The sequence below is a fragment of the Centroberyx gerrardi genome, chromosome 22 (assembly GCF_048128805.1).
Source record: "Centroberyx gerrardi isolate f3 chromosome 22, fCenGer3.hap1.cur.20231027, whole genome shotgun sequence".
Taxonomy (NCBI): Eukaryota; Metazoa; Chordata; class Actinopteri; order Beryciformes; family Berycidae; genus Centroberyx; species Centroberyx gerrardi.
Window position 1 is genome coordinate 9,559,145 of NC_136018.1, and position 12,322 is coordinate 9,571,466.

At 43.0% G+C, this 12,322-nt stretch overlaps 3 protein-coding genes across 13 annotated transcripts in view; all 3 read left to right on the forward strand.

Annotated features, from left to right (window-relative positions):
* Positions 1-1,988, forward strand: part of kiaa1217 (KIAA1217 ortholog) — a 111,102-nt gene extending 109,114 nt beyond the window's left edge. For all 11 annotated transcript variants that reach the window (XM_071922404.2, XM_071922397.2, XM_071922408.2 and 8 more), the window contains one exon: positions 271-1,988. In XM_071922404.2, coding sequence (XP_071778505.2) covers positions 271-822 — 552 coding nt within the window. In that variant the 3' untranslated portion in view covers positions 823-1,988. The remainder of the gene's footprint in view (positions 1-270) is intronic.
* Positions 1,989-2,150: 162 nt separating this feature from the next.
* Positions 2,151-5,048, forward strand: LOC139929510 (uracil nucleotide/cysteinyl leukotriene receptor). Its single transcript, XM_071922430.2, has 2 exons — positions 2,151-2,236; positions 3,735-5,048. Exon 2 carries the CDS (start codon positions 3,754-3,756, stop codon positions 4,696-4,698), a length of 945 nt encoding a protein of 314 aa, XP_071778531.1. The 5' UTR covers positions 2,151-2,236; positions 3,735-3,753; the 3' UTR covers positions 4,699-5,048.
* A 316-nt stretch (positions 5,049-5,364) lies between these two features.
* nphp3 (nephronophthisis 3) overlaps positions 5,365-12,322 on the forward strand; it is a 36,305-nt gene continuing 29,347 nt past the window's right edge. The window contains exons 1-20 of the mRNA XM_078291275.1: positions 5,365-5,389; positions 5,894-6,278; positions 6,405-6,530; positions 6,631-6,781; positions 6,972-7,124; positions 7,498-7,631; positions 7,729-7,889; positions 8,073-8,229; positions 8,530-8,604; positions 8,718-8,885; positions 8,996-9,099; positions 9,440-9,554; positions 9,661-9,804; positions 9,913-10,010; positions 10,166-10,268; positions 10,735-10,817; positions 11,046-11,181; positions 11,538-11,702; positions 11,940-12,034; positions 12,127-12,249. Coding sequence (XP_078147401.1) covers positions 5,955-6,278; positions 6,405-6,530; positions 6,631-6,781; positions 6,972-7,124; positions 7,498-7,631; positions 7,729-7,889; positions 8,073-8,229; positions 8,530-8,604; positions 8,718-8,885; positions 8,996-9,099; positions 9,440-9,554; positions 9,661-9,804; positions 9,913-10,010; positions 10,166-10,268; positions 10,735-10,817; positions 11,046-11,181; positions 11,538-11,702; positions 11,940-12,034; positions 12,127-12,249 — 2,615 coding nt within the window. The 5' untranslated portion in view covers positions 5,365-5,389; positions 5,894-5,954. The remainder of the gene's footprint in view (positions 5,390-5,893; positions 6,279-6,404; positions 6,531-6,630; positions 6,782-6,971; positions 7,125-7,497; positions 7,632-7,728; positions 7,890-8,072; positions 8,230-8,529; positions 8,605-8,717; positions 8,886-8,995; positions 9,100-9,439; positions 9,555-9,660; positions 9,805-9,912; positions 10,011-10,165; positions 10,269-10,734; positions 10,818-11,045; positions 11,182-11,537; positions 11,703-11,939; positions 12,035-12,126; positions 12,250-12,322) is intronic.

Sequence of the window (12,322 nt, forward strand, 5' to 3'; positions counted from 1 at the left end):
TCTCACTCTGTCCTGTCTACTTCTTGGTAGCATGTCTCACAGTTAAATGTTTCTCACCCCTCATGTAATCTAGTAAAAATAGAGCTAGCTGTTGATTTTTTTGTGTGTCTTTTAGTTGTGTCTTAGTGATATTTGTGTTTGTGCAGTCATATGTTTCTATGTCGATAACTTTAGAGTTTTTTTTAACATCTTGCCTTTTATATTTGTTATTTCGTTTGACCAGATCCCTTTTTTGACAACCAGTATCTGTTTTGGCATCTCTGTTTGCAGGCTAACGGAAGTGCTAAAAGAGTGGGAGGGGATCATAAAACTACTTCCCCTACTGCACCCACCTCTAAAATCCCTGCTTTTTATCCTAGCTCTACTAAAGGCAGCTCCCAGTCTGCTCAAAACTCAGATGCTACTAACCCCACTAACCCTTCCTCTCCTCCCTCCTCCTCCTCCTCCTCCTCCTCCTCCTCTACGACCAAGTCCTCCATCCCGTCCCCTCACACCCCTCGTTCCGGCTCTGTCCACTCCTCCCACATCCCCTCCCTGTCTAACGGATCCCTCAAACTCCCCACACCCTCACAGCACACAGGTAAAGCTCTCTCGTTCTCCTCGCAGACTCAAAATGGTCGAGCGCACTCCTCCTCCTCCTCCTCTTCCTTCTCCTCATCCTCCTCCTCCTCCCCCTCCCCTCTGTCGCCCACCCCTTTGGGCCCAGGTGGAAAGAGCATCCGCACCATACACACCCCCAGCTTCACCAGCTACAGGCCCCACAACGGCAGCAGCGGCAAATCCTGCATCCCAACAGCCACAGCAGCTAAGGACACTACCTAGCCCCAGTATAGCCCCTCTGGCTTTACCGCATGGCAGGTAGACTTGTTCATGTCTCATTTTAGATGGTTTTAGTTTGTTGATTTTTGTTTTCTCTTTTTGATGGCTGTTGTAAAAGTGTTAAGTGATGCACTCCTCTCCCATTCATGTTTTATTTGACACTGGCATCCTCACACCAATGCTTTTATCTCTTTTGAGTTGCGTTTTCCCATTTCGGATGATATTAACTTGAAATTTGATTCTTTCTTAAAGGTGTATCAGACGTACTGACAAAATAATTTAAAACAGAACTAAAAATGATATGGTTTTACCACTTTGTAGTTGAAGTGGAAGGCTCTAATAGAGGCTCTCATGGTGTTGAAAATTTATATATTTTTCTTGCAGTAGCTATGAATAGAGAATATAGAGTTGATGTACAATCACAAAGACCATGTAAAAATTGTATGTGTTTTATTTTTCAAACCAGAGACTGGATAACCATAGTATATTTTAATCTTCTATATTTCTTATGTTGCCAGACATTCAACACAGCCCTTGTAAATGCCTTTTATGAATGTATACATAATGTATACAGACATTTAAAGTTGAACTGCATTAACTTCTGTTTTTTTAAGAATATTTTCTCATACTTACCCATATGCACTGCCAATTTCTTTTACAGATATGTAAAACTGGTATCATGAGTTATACAAGTTTTCTTTTTAGTGTGCCTATTTGCCAAAGTTGTTGTACAGTATGTCACTTCGGGCCTATGCCAATCATGGGATTTAGGGGAATTTTACATGCACTCTCTGGGTGTGACGGCTGAAGTCTTGACCTCAGTAGTTTTACTGGAGGTCTCTGTTTCTTAAGTTAACATTTATCGTTGTCTAAATGTAAACTGTACTAAAAACAAAGTGATTAAACTGTTCTACCACATGTACATAGATGCTTCTAATAAGAAAATGAGTAGTTTTGTTAACATACCAAAGTTTATTTGTATGCATGCCTTTCAAATACTTTAGGAGAGTGGTGTAAAAGAAGAATTATGTTTGCACAGATAGATTTTGTAAATATTTGGTTTTCTCTCATTTTTGTAAAGCTTTAAACCATACTACTAAAGAGCAATGTGGTAAAGACAAAAACTGTGTTGGAATAGCAACAATAAAGACCTGCATGCTTGTAATGCATTGAGCTTGAATGATTTCATTTTCTGTTTCATAAAGCTTCCTGTGTGTGTGCATGTGCGTGTGTGTGTGTGCGTGCGCGTGCGTGTGCGTGTGTGCCTGTTCAAAAGTGGAAATGCAACACAGAACAGAGATATAACACCAGTCATCTCTAGCTGTCATTGCAGCTTGACCTGTCTCATATTTTCATATTGGTGTTTTTCAACGATTGTGTATGTAGAACACCGTATTCTGTACTTCTCGGATTACAGGTAAGGAATATGATTTCTCTTCTGAGTATTGACAAAATGACAGCACTGTTTATTCTCATGATCCTGCAGTAGGCCTAAGTTACATCATTGTATAGCAATTTAAAAAGACTGATTTATTATAAACTACGCTTTATTTACAGCATTCATTTTGTAGGTTTAGGATATGAACTACATGAACTGCAACTGCATTTAACTGACTGCCACATGATACTTCAGTACTTCTCTTTTGAAAACCTGTATGTTTTAAATAGGTTATATCTTAGTTATAGCCAGTGTTGCAGAGTAGGCCTAGTTTCACTACATTTAATTAAGCTAGTTTTAAATGCATTTTGCTGTAGCTTGGTGGTACTTCAACTAAAAACAAAATTTGGATAGTGATATTTGTAGTGTATTAATTTTTTGTAATTTGAGGTGTAGATAACCACTGCAACTACCAACTATTTGAAAGCAGAAAAAGTGCTTCAGTGGGATTTGGTATTAAAAAAGAAGGTGCTCTTTGGTAAGGAAATATCAAAATTATGCAAAAAAAGAAGGAAAGAACCAAGGCAACTCTTCTTCAGCTAAAATAAAAGTTGAAACACCTTTATTGCATGATGTTTGGTTTCATGTAGTCAAATATATATGTTTCCTTTTTAACACATAGGTTTCCTGTTAACAAGGAAGCATGAAGTTATGAGCTTCCTGGAAGATGCCATATTGCCAAAACATGTTTTTAACAAATTCACATGATTTTTTCACTTTTTCAAAGAACAATTGCCTTGGTCCTTTCCTTCTTTTTTGTATAATTCTTATTTATTTGTTATACATTTATCTAAGTTAACATACAACCGAAATTTAACATTCCCTCCACTTTGTTTCCTGTGAAGAACCCAAATTGGGTTGTTTGGTTTGGATTTAGATCCAGACTATAGTCTGTGGCAGACAGTTGTCTGAGTGAAACTGTAGGAGTGACTGACATTACATACACCAGAAAATTAACTCCTTGCACTTCCTCCTGCGATGAACATCCCTTGCACTTTATTCAAATAAAAATATATTCTATTTGACAAAAAAGATCCATCTTTTGTTAACATCCTAATCAGTGGTATTTTTGCAGTTGTGTGATTTGTATTATATGACACAGCAGATGTAAATATCATGTTTTGCAAAGTAGTTCCAACTACGTAGTCAACAAAACTATTTATCTTGAGTGCAGCTTTGCTGTAGTTCACCTTTTTCCAATGTAAGTACCTAGTAGCTCGTAAAAATATACTTTTAAAGTAGCTTCCCCAACACTGGTTGAGGTCATGCAAAGACAGTTCCTATTTCTTATAAACCACATTTAACCATGATGTGCGCAAGTTGATATTTTTTCACACATTTCGAAAGTCAGCATACCTTGAAAGATAACACACATTGCACTTTTGCAACACTTGACTAATCAAGGAAAGATTATTTGACTAGGCTATCAGAGGACCCTCAGTCATAAAAGGTACTGTATGTGCCTTTGCTTCCCCAGGCTGATCCTCTACACAACCATGAACATCACTGAGGAGGAGAGACAGGGCTTCTATGGCGGAGACTCCCACCAAGAGAACATCGTCTTTGCTACATTTTACATCCTGGTGTTCGTCATCGCTGTGCCTGGAAATGCCTTAGCTCTGTGGGCCTTCTGTCGCCAGGGAAGCACTACCTCCCCTTCACAGGTCTTCCTGAGGCACCTAGCCATAGCAGACATCTCTTACATCCTCATTCTACCCATGCGAATAGTTTACCACCTGTCTTACAGTTACTGGCCCTTTGGACACATCCTCTGTCAGCTTGTAGGCTTCCTATTTTACCTGAACATGTACTGCAGCCTCTACCTAATGAGCTTCATCAGCCTGGACAGACTCCTGGCCGTGGTTCTGTTTGTCAAATCACGGTCAGTTAGGAAGATTAAATATGCGAGGGTGGCTGTGGGACTGCTATGGGTCACAGTTATTGTGTCTATGAGTCCTGTACTTATGTCCAAAAAGCATGTGACCAACAATTCGACTGGCATGTGTAACCAGCTGTATTTGGAAACGACATCACCCACAGCTTTGGTTTCCACTCTTGTGGCGTTTGTTATTCCCCTCATCACCATAATAGTGTCCTACATACTGATCCTGTTGAAACTGAGGACAGTCAAGCAAAAGGAGGAAAGGCCAGTGAAAGACAAGGCTATCCGAATGATCATTCTCGTAATGATGAACTTCCTGTTTGCCTTTGTGCCTTACCACGTGAGCCGTGTTATCTATATTGAAAGATACAGTCATAGCCACATGATTGCACTTGCAAGAGCCAATCGGATCACTTCTGCATTGACCTGTGTTAGTGGTGTACTGGATCCTATAATGTATTTCTTCCTGACAAGTGCATACAGAAACATACTGCTTCAGCTATTCCGTAGAAACAGGGAAGATAATCAGCAATCAGTGTCATGTATGCAAATAACCTAAGTTCAATACAATGGTCCTTTCTGTGTGGAGTTTGCATGTTCTCCCTGTGTTTGCGTGGGTTTCCTCCCACAGTCCAAAGACATGCAGCTCTGGTGGATTGGAGACTCTAAAATTGAGTGTGTTTGTGTAGTATGGTATATGATGTATGTAATGTAGTAAAAATCTGATGTGTATAGTAGGCTATATGATGTATATGAAGTATGTAACCTACATGACATAGTATAGGATGTATATGATGTGTGTACTATGTGTATATGATGTAGTATGTGTATGACATGTACTATATATGATGCTATGTAAAGCTACTTGAGACATGCTTGTGGTAAAGGGCTATACGTAAATAAAAAAGACTAGACAATAAAAAGGCATAAGCCTAGGCCAGAAAACTGGTTTATAGGCCTGCAAGTTGATGAACCTAGTGTTGTGTGCATTTGTTTTTATGTTGAGGGCATTTATACTTAAATGTTACATGTGGAGTTGGTGCCTAATATCAAAATGTGACAGTCCTCCACTATCAGAAGTTCAAAACCACCATCTTTACCCCACACAACAGAGTGAAGGCAGAGAGCAAAAAACATCAACGTGGTCCAGATTTTTTGGGGTTTTCGACTATTTTGACTTGTGTGAGCATCCGTAAGGTCGACTTGTTGTTACCAAGGCAGCCAGGAAGAAGCTGAGAAGGGAGCGGATCGTAAGTGCATTCTTGTTTATTTAAGCTAGCTTCGTGTGTTTTGACCAAGGCTTGGGGTTGTTTATCATCAATCTGTCATATTTAAAATATTTAGAGAAGTTGCCATTGTGTTATTCTTGTAGTCTTTTGCGTAGGAAACGGAGCGTCGAGCGTTAACCAGCTATCCCCGTACGTTACGTTAGCTAGCCCAGCATCACTATTTGTAACGGTATTGGTGAGAATAGTAAAGGCACAACTTATTAATAAACCTTTTGTAGCTGGAAGCGCTATTGTGGAAGTAACTCATGATTGTCGTATCAGCTGTTGCATTTGTAGACGCTAGTTTTGTGGCGTTATTTAACTGTTTAATTAGCTTAACACTTGATAAGTAGCGTTACATTTGTGAGATTTTCAGCCACCGCATGAAGAGGAGAAGTCGGAGCGCAGATTTTTCTATCACTATGTCATCTTACATAACCCAGTGCTAGTTGTCATTGTTGTATTATTGTCCCTGTCTCTCTTCAGGAGCAGTTATGGGCATCCGAGAAGGCTGAATAGCTTTAAAGCTGAGGCTGCTGGAGCCACCATGGGCACTGCATCCTCCCTGGTCAGCCCAGGAGAGGTGATTGAGGATGCGTATGGAGGTGAAGGTGGGGAGGCCTGTGAGATCCCGGTGGAGGTCAAGCCAAAAGCCCGACTCCTGCGCAGCTCCTTTCGCCGAGGACCTCGGGTGATTGGGGCCAGTTTCAAATCCACAGGTTCTGTGGATCTAGAGTATGCTGCAGAGTATGAAAGGCTCCGGAAAGAGTATGAAATCTTCCGTGTGAGCAAGAATAATGAGATCTCATCCATGCAGAAGAAGGAGGCAAAGCTGGATGAGGAGAACAAGAGGCTGAGAGCTGAACTGCAGGTAAAAAAGGACAAACTTGCAAGAGCATGCTGGACAGGATCATGAGGCTATGACATGAAAAGCAATTTATCATAGCATAGGCTTATTGGGTACAGCATTGGTGGTCATGATTCTCCATGTCAACAGGCTCTGCAGAAGACCTACCAGAAGATCCTCAGAGAGAAAGAGAGTGCTCTGGAGGCAAAGTACCAAGCTATGGAGAGGGCTGCCACCTTTGAACATGACAGGGACAAAGTAAAACGACAGTTCAAGGTAAACTACACCACATCTGTTACAGGGCTCGTGCCAGTCACACTCCGCTCTCCACTAGTCACCAATGTAGCCCTAACCAATCCGGATATATGATCACCAGATCTTCCGGGAGACGAAGGAGAAGGAGATTCAGGATCTCCTGCGGGCCAAGAGGGACCTGGAGGCCAAACTGCAGCAGCTGCAGGCTCAGGGCATCCAGGTCTATGACCCAGATGACTCCGACTCAGATGACAACAGAACTACTGTCACCGGTAACACCTACAACCTCACACTGTTCCTATTCTTACAAATAGGCCTATGTATGGCCATTTCTTTTTTATTTTCTCTTCTCTTTGCTTTATTTTGTTTTAATTTTTCACTAAGTACATATTACTTGGGCACAAATTTTGTGAGAGGTGATCTTCAGGAACATTGTATTGTTCGCTGTTTGTCTGTCTGTAGCTGCAGGGACCCAGTGTGAGTACTGGACTGGTGGTGTGCTGGGGAGTGAGCCCTCTATGGGCAGCATGATGCAATTGCAACAGACCTTCAGAGGACCAGAGTTTGCCCACAGTCTGATAGATGTGGAGGGCCCGTTTGCTAATGTGAGCAGAGGTAAGCAAACTGTTTGAATCAAGTCTGCAGGAAGGGGGGAGAGCTGAATGTGGGTTGTAGCCAAGCCAGGGAACTAACTTTTTTTGCCCCCCTGGCCGTAGTGGGTAGGAAATTCAGAATTTGTTTGGCGGCTTGTGTCCAACAAAATATAAAAACAAAATCCACTGGATTTAAAATGAAGAGTTGAAGATGTTTCACCACTCGCATTTAACCTTTGTGGGTGATTCACACCTTGAAGTCACATGAGAGTTGTGGTGTTCATTTCCCCTTTTATATGTTATGTTTTTGTATTTGAAGCTTTTGAAGTATGCATTCACTTATCTGTCCATGTGTTTGCTTTGCACACTCTCCCATGTGTGCCTGTCTATTTCAGATGACTGGGATGCTGCAGTGGCCAGTCTGCTACAGGTCTCCCCTCATGTGTCTCAGGCCTTGTGGAGTAACACAGTGCGCTGCTACCTAATCTTTACCCAGGAGACCAAGGCAGAGCTGGACATCTTCATCAAGGTTGGTTACATGGGCAATTCAAGTCAGCATACATATTCTGTTTACAGGGGATCATGTGGAACAATTCTGTTTGTCTCTGTTTATGTCTCTATTACAGAAGCACTCTCCCATGCTGCGGAGGCTGTGTGAGGGTTTAGGCCATTTCTACCTGAATGTTAGCTTCCCCGAGGACAATGCCGGCTCCTACGCACTGGAGCGCAGGCAGGAGATTGAAAGGAGCTCTGTGTGTGTGCTTCTTCTCAAATCCACTGTCACTAGGTCAGTCCCTTACTACCTTCACTATACCTCTCTATAGTCAAACAAAATGAGATCTTGGCATCTATGCCTGTCAAACCCCAGTCATCTCCTTTGAAGACTGTACATTAATTCCATCGGGTATTTATATATCTAAAAGAATGGAAAACTATTGTTCTGATATTTGTGTGTAATGCATGTGTGTAGCTCTGTGGTGGAAGATTGTGAGGAGGCCTTTGTGAAGAACCCAGACGGCCATCCGCTGGTGCTCTACCTCAGGACCGGGGAAGACCAGACTTTGACTGGGCCAACCAGGCAGCTGCTGGAGAGGGTCAATGCTGCTGACAAGGCTGCTAAAGTCAAGGTGTGTGTGTGTGTGTGTGTGTACATACAAAGTCAAAATCTAATTGCGGACAGGGGGAGTTCTTTCACAAATCATGCAGTACGTTTTGTTGTGTTCCCTCTTAAAAATAACAGCTAGTCTTTACTAAATGACACCGCACAGTTCCTAAAAGTGATGAGCACATGCAATGAATGGGTGTGATACTTAAGGTTATGTGCATGTGCGTGTGTGTGCCTTTGTGCATTTGTTTGTACCTTAAGAGTAATGTTGCTTATCTTCAAGTTCAGTGCATGTGCTGACATCTCTTGTACATGAACCCAGGTGGTGGATCATAGTGGTTCTCCAGAGGATGGGGCAGCCATGATTTACGCTCAACTAGAGAAAGTCATCAAACAGGTACAGGACGTTCCTTCAGTGACATCAGTCTGTTCACCAATTCATAGAAGAGAGCCTGAAGTGTTGTCTGTACAGCGATTTATATAGCCACTCCCCCGTCCCTCGCCATCTAGGAGTTGCTGGGTCTTGAGGGAGCAGATGTTGACTCTAAGGACTCTGGGATAGAGGAGGGCCGTGAGGAGGACTCGGGAGACGTGCTGTGGGACCTGCATGATGAGCAGGAACAGATCGAGGCGTACCAGCAGGCCTGCAGCACCACCTCACAGCTGGGCTTCCAGAAGGTAGGCAGATTTCCTCCTCTTCCCAGCTCCTTAAGCCTGTCTCTCAATCTATTCATTTGTTAATTCATTTCTCTGGATCTGTGTGGTTTCTGATGTCTTTCTGCCCTCAGTATATAGATCGTCTGAATGACATGATAGCCGCTCCCCCTCCCACCCCTCCACTGCTGGTGTCTGGTGGTCCAGGCTCAGGAAAGTCACTGCTGCTCTCCAAATGGTGAGAATTAATTCAGTTAAATGTAATGTATCCCCTCACAGGCAAATTCTCCTCACCTCAAACCACTGAATCCCCCCCCTCCCTCTTAATTGTATTTTAATCCATAGGTCGTAACCTTATGTTTATCATTCATTATCTCTAAGATATACAAGGTCCAGTTTGTAAATTATTTTGTCAACCAAGCACTAGCATTACCTACTGTCCTTGCAGAAATGGCACAATTTGTTTTCATATTGTGCTGTCAGTCATTTTCTAAGAGGAGGTGTCAGATGGATGGATGTATATGTCACTTGAAACATTTGGTTTTCCTACTTGCTAACCGTTGAGTAATCCCCTTCAGGATTGAGCTGCAGCAGAAGCACTCCCCCAACACCTTGTTCCTTTATCATTTCGTCGGTCGCCCTCTGTCCACCAGCTCAGAGCCAGTTCTCATCATCAAACGCCTCACAGTCAAAGTAAGGAGTCTCTCCCACAGGCTCATTCCCAGCATTTTCAGAACGGTGATGCCTGTCTAACCGATTGAACATGTGAATGTGATGTCTGCCTGTTATTGTCTTATAGCTGCTGCAGCACTTCTGGTCCATCTCTGGTTTGTCCATGGAGCCCAGTAAGATCTTGGAGGAGTTCCCCCGCTGGCTTGAAAGGCTGTCGGCACGCCACCAAGGAAACATCATCATCATCATTGACTCCATCGACCAGATACAGGTACAGTCCCGTCTGCTTGAGCCCATATTGGTCTCATACACGCTTTGTCTCAGTCAATTTCCAGAATACAGTCTCAAACTCTGCAGTTTTTCTCCTTTTTTTTTCCAGCAAGCAGAAAGGCACATGAAGTGGCTGATCGACCCTCTGCCTGTCAATGTGAGAGTGGTGGTGTCTGTCAATGTAGAGACGTGTCCTCAGGCTTGGAGGTAGGACACGCTATTCAAAAATATCTCAATCACTCTATAAGGTGTTATGTACATCAGTCCAATTGCTATGTAGTTCTTGACAATGTAGCGTTAGACTGTCTCAAGTATGCTCTTGTAGGATTGCCGTTTGTAATGTAATGACCGTGTGTGTTCAGGTTGTGGCCCACCCTCCACCTAGACCCGCTGAGTCCCAGAGAGGTGAGGAGTGTCGTTAATGCAGAGTGCCAAGGCATGGAGCTCAAACTCACCAAGGACCAGGTCAGTGGTTGTCCCACCACCACCTCTCTAAAAAAACTGTGAAGAGTGCTGACTAGGGTCCTTACGCAGCTCTGGAAAGTCTGGAAAATTTTGAAAAATACATCGGATAGGGGCTTCCTGGTGGCTCAGTGGCACATACCATGTAACTACGACATCCTGGGTTCAAATCCGGCCCGGGACCTTTGTCGCATGTTATCCCTCTGTCTTTCCTGTCTCTCCATTTTCATCTATTAAAAAATTGCAGTCTGCAAAAATATAGAAAAATAAAGTAATGTCCTGATCTATCTGTCCACATATTGTGATATTTGTTGTTATGATGAATAGCCTTTATCTATAGGGTGGTATGGCCTAGTCATTATTATCACCATACGTTTTATTGAACAGTGACCAAAATCTTGAAATCCAGTCAAGAAATGTCTTAGGACATATAATCAGAAATGTGTTTAATGTTATACCTTTGTTCTAGGAGAAGAAGCTGGAGAGGCACTGTCGCTCTGCATCTACCTGCAACGCTTTGTATGTCACACTACTGGCAAGGATGATCACCAGGTTAGCCAATAATGTCATCCTTTATTGATCTCCATAGGCAAATTCTCTTTTGTCCCTGCCAGCGGGGCGGATGCTTGCCGACGGGGTTTAAACCTGGGCTGGTCTCTGTAACCACTAGGCTACTCTGCCACCTTCTGATCTAGATGTATCTGGATGTGTGTGGCTCTGTATGTCATTGCTATGTTTTGTTGATTTGATTGTGTGCCATGTTGTGTTATTGCCCAGCAGTAGATCGTGTTGGTCACTGGAGAGGAGCCTGGAGCAGTGTCTACTGTGTCAGGACACCATGTCACTCTACCGCCTGGGACTCAAGATGACGCTAAACTCCCTCAGCACAGACAGGGAGCGACACATCATGAGAGAGGTGACTGTCTGAACAAAATAACAGTGAACATTGTAGGTAATACCCTCTCTCCATTTAAAAGCAAAGTTTATCATCATTATTGGTTTTATTGGAGGGTGTGTGCTGCCTACCTGTTTTTACATTTTGTAAAATGTTATTAAAGCACGGTTTTCCTCTGATTAATCTGGCTGGTAATGTCACGTCAGTATTTCGCAGTATGTGTACCTCTGTATATTATTCTCGGAAAATACTTTGATTTGGCATCATGGCATGATATCAGAGGTACTCTAAATAAGCTCTCTAGCTTTCTGTTGTCCTTTCTCGCTAGTCTGAATGTAGCAGAGGAATATGCGCTCATCTTTTTTGTCCCTCCCCAGATACTGTGCCTGGTATGTGCCAGTCATAATGGAGTGAGTGAGTCAGAAGTCCTAGACCTTTTCCCAGAGTTGGAGCTGCCTGTGCTGTCCTCTCTGCTCTACCGTCTCAACAGACTATGCATTGTAACCCTCGGCTGTGGACTCATTCGGTTCCAACACTTGCAGGTACTCCAGGCTGCTTTTGGCCAAGAGGGCATTATGATATAGCAGACAAGTCATTTAATCATGGGTTAACAGAAACTTGACTTTAACTGTAGACAAAATGCATGAAAACAATGATGTGACATCCATGGGACACAAAAGGGAAATCCCTCACATCAACAAATACATTTTAGATTTTTGGTTAACTTGAGGAGTTATTACCACTGTGGTTAGAGTGTTTCCTGTCTGTCTGTTTGTCAGGCTTGGGAGGCTGTGAGGCTGGAGTTTCTGAGCGGAGGAAGCAGCTCTGCTACTTACAGAGAGAAACTGATCCATTACTTCAGCCAGCAACTCAGGTATAGCACAGTATGGCCATCCTCTCCTCAGTCACACTCTTATGTCAATACAACTTATGTAATTGTGTGTGTGTGTGTGTGTGCGTGTGCAGCCAGGACCGTGTGACATGGCGTGTAGCAGACGAGTTGCCCTGGCTGCTCCAACAGCAGGAGGACAGGACCAAGCTGCAGCTCAGCCTCCTCAACCTGTTTGTCTCCCAGAACCTCTACAAGAGGTACACACATGCATTGTTTAGGTATTGGCTTATAGACACTCTCATGATTGATTTTTGGTGTACCATTTGATTT

Bases quoted from the DNA above. Each gene is read 5' to 3' on its own strand.
- LOC139929510 (XM_071922430.2), top strand. From the start codon at position 3,754: ATGAACATCACTGAGGAGGAGAGACAGGGCTTCTATGGCGGAGACTCC.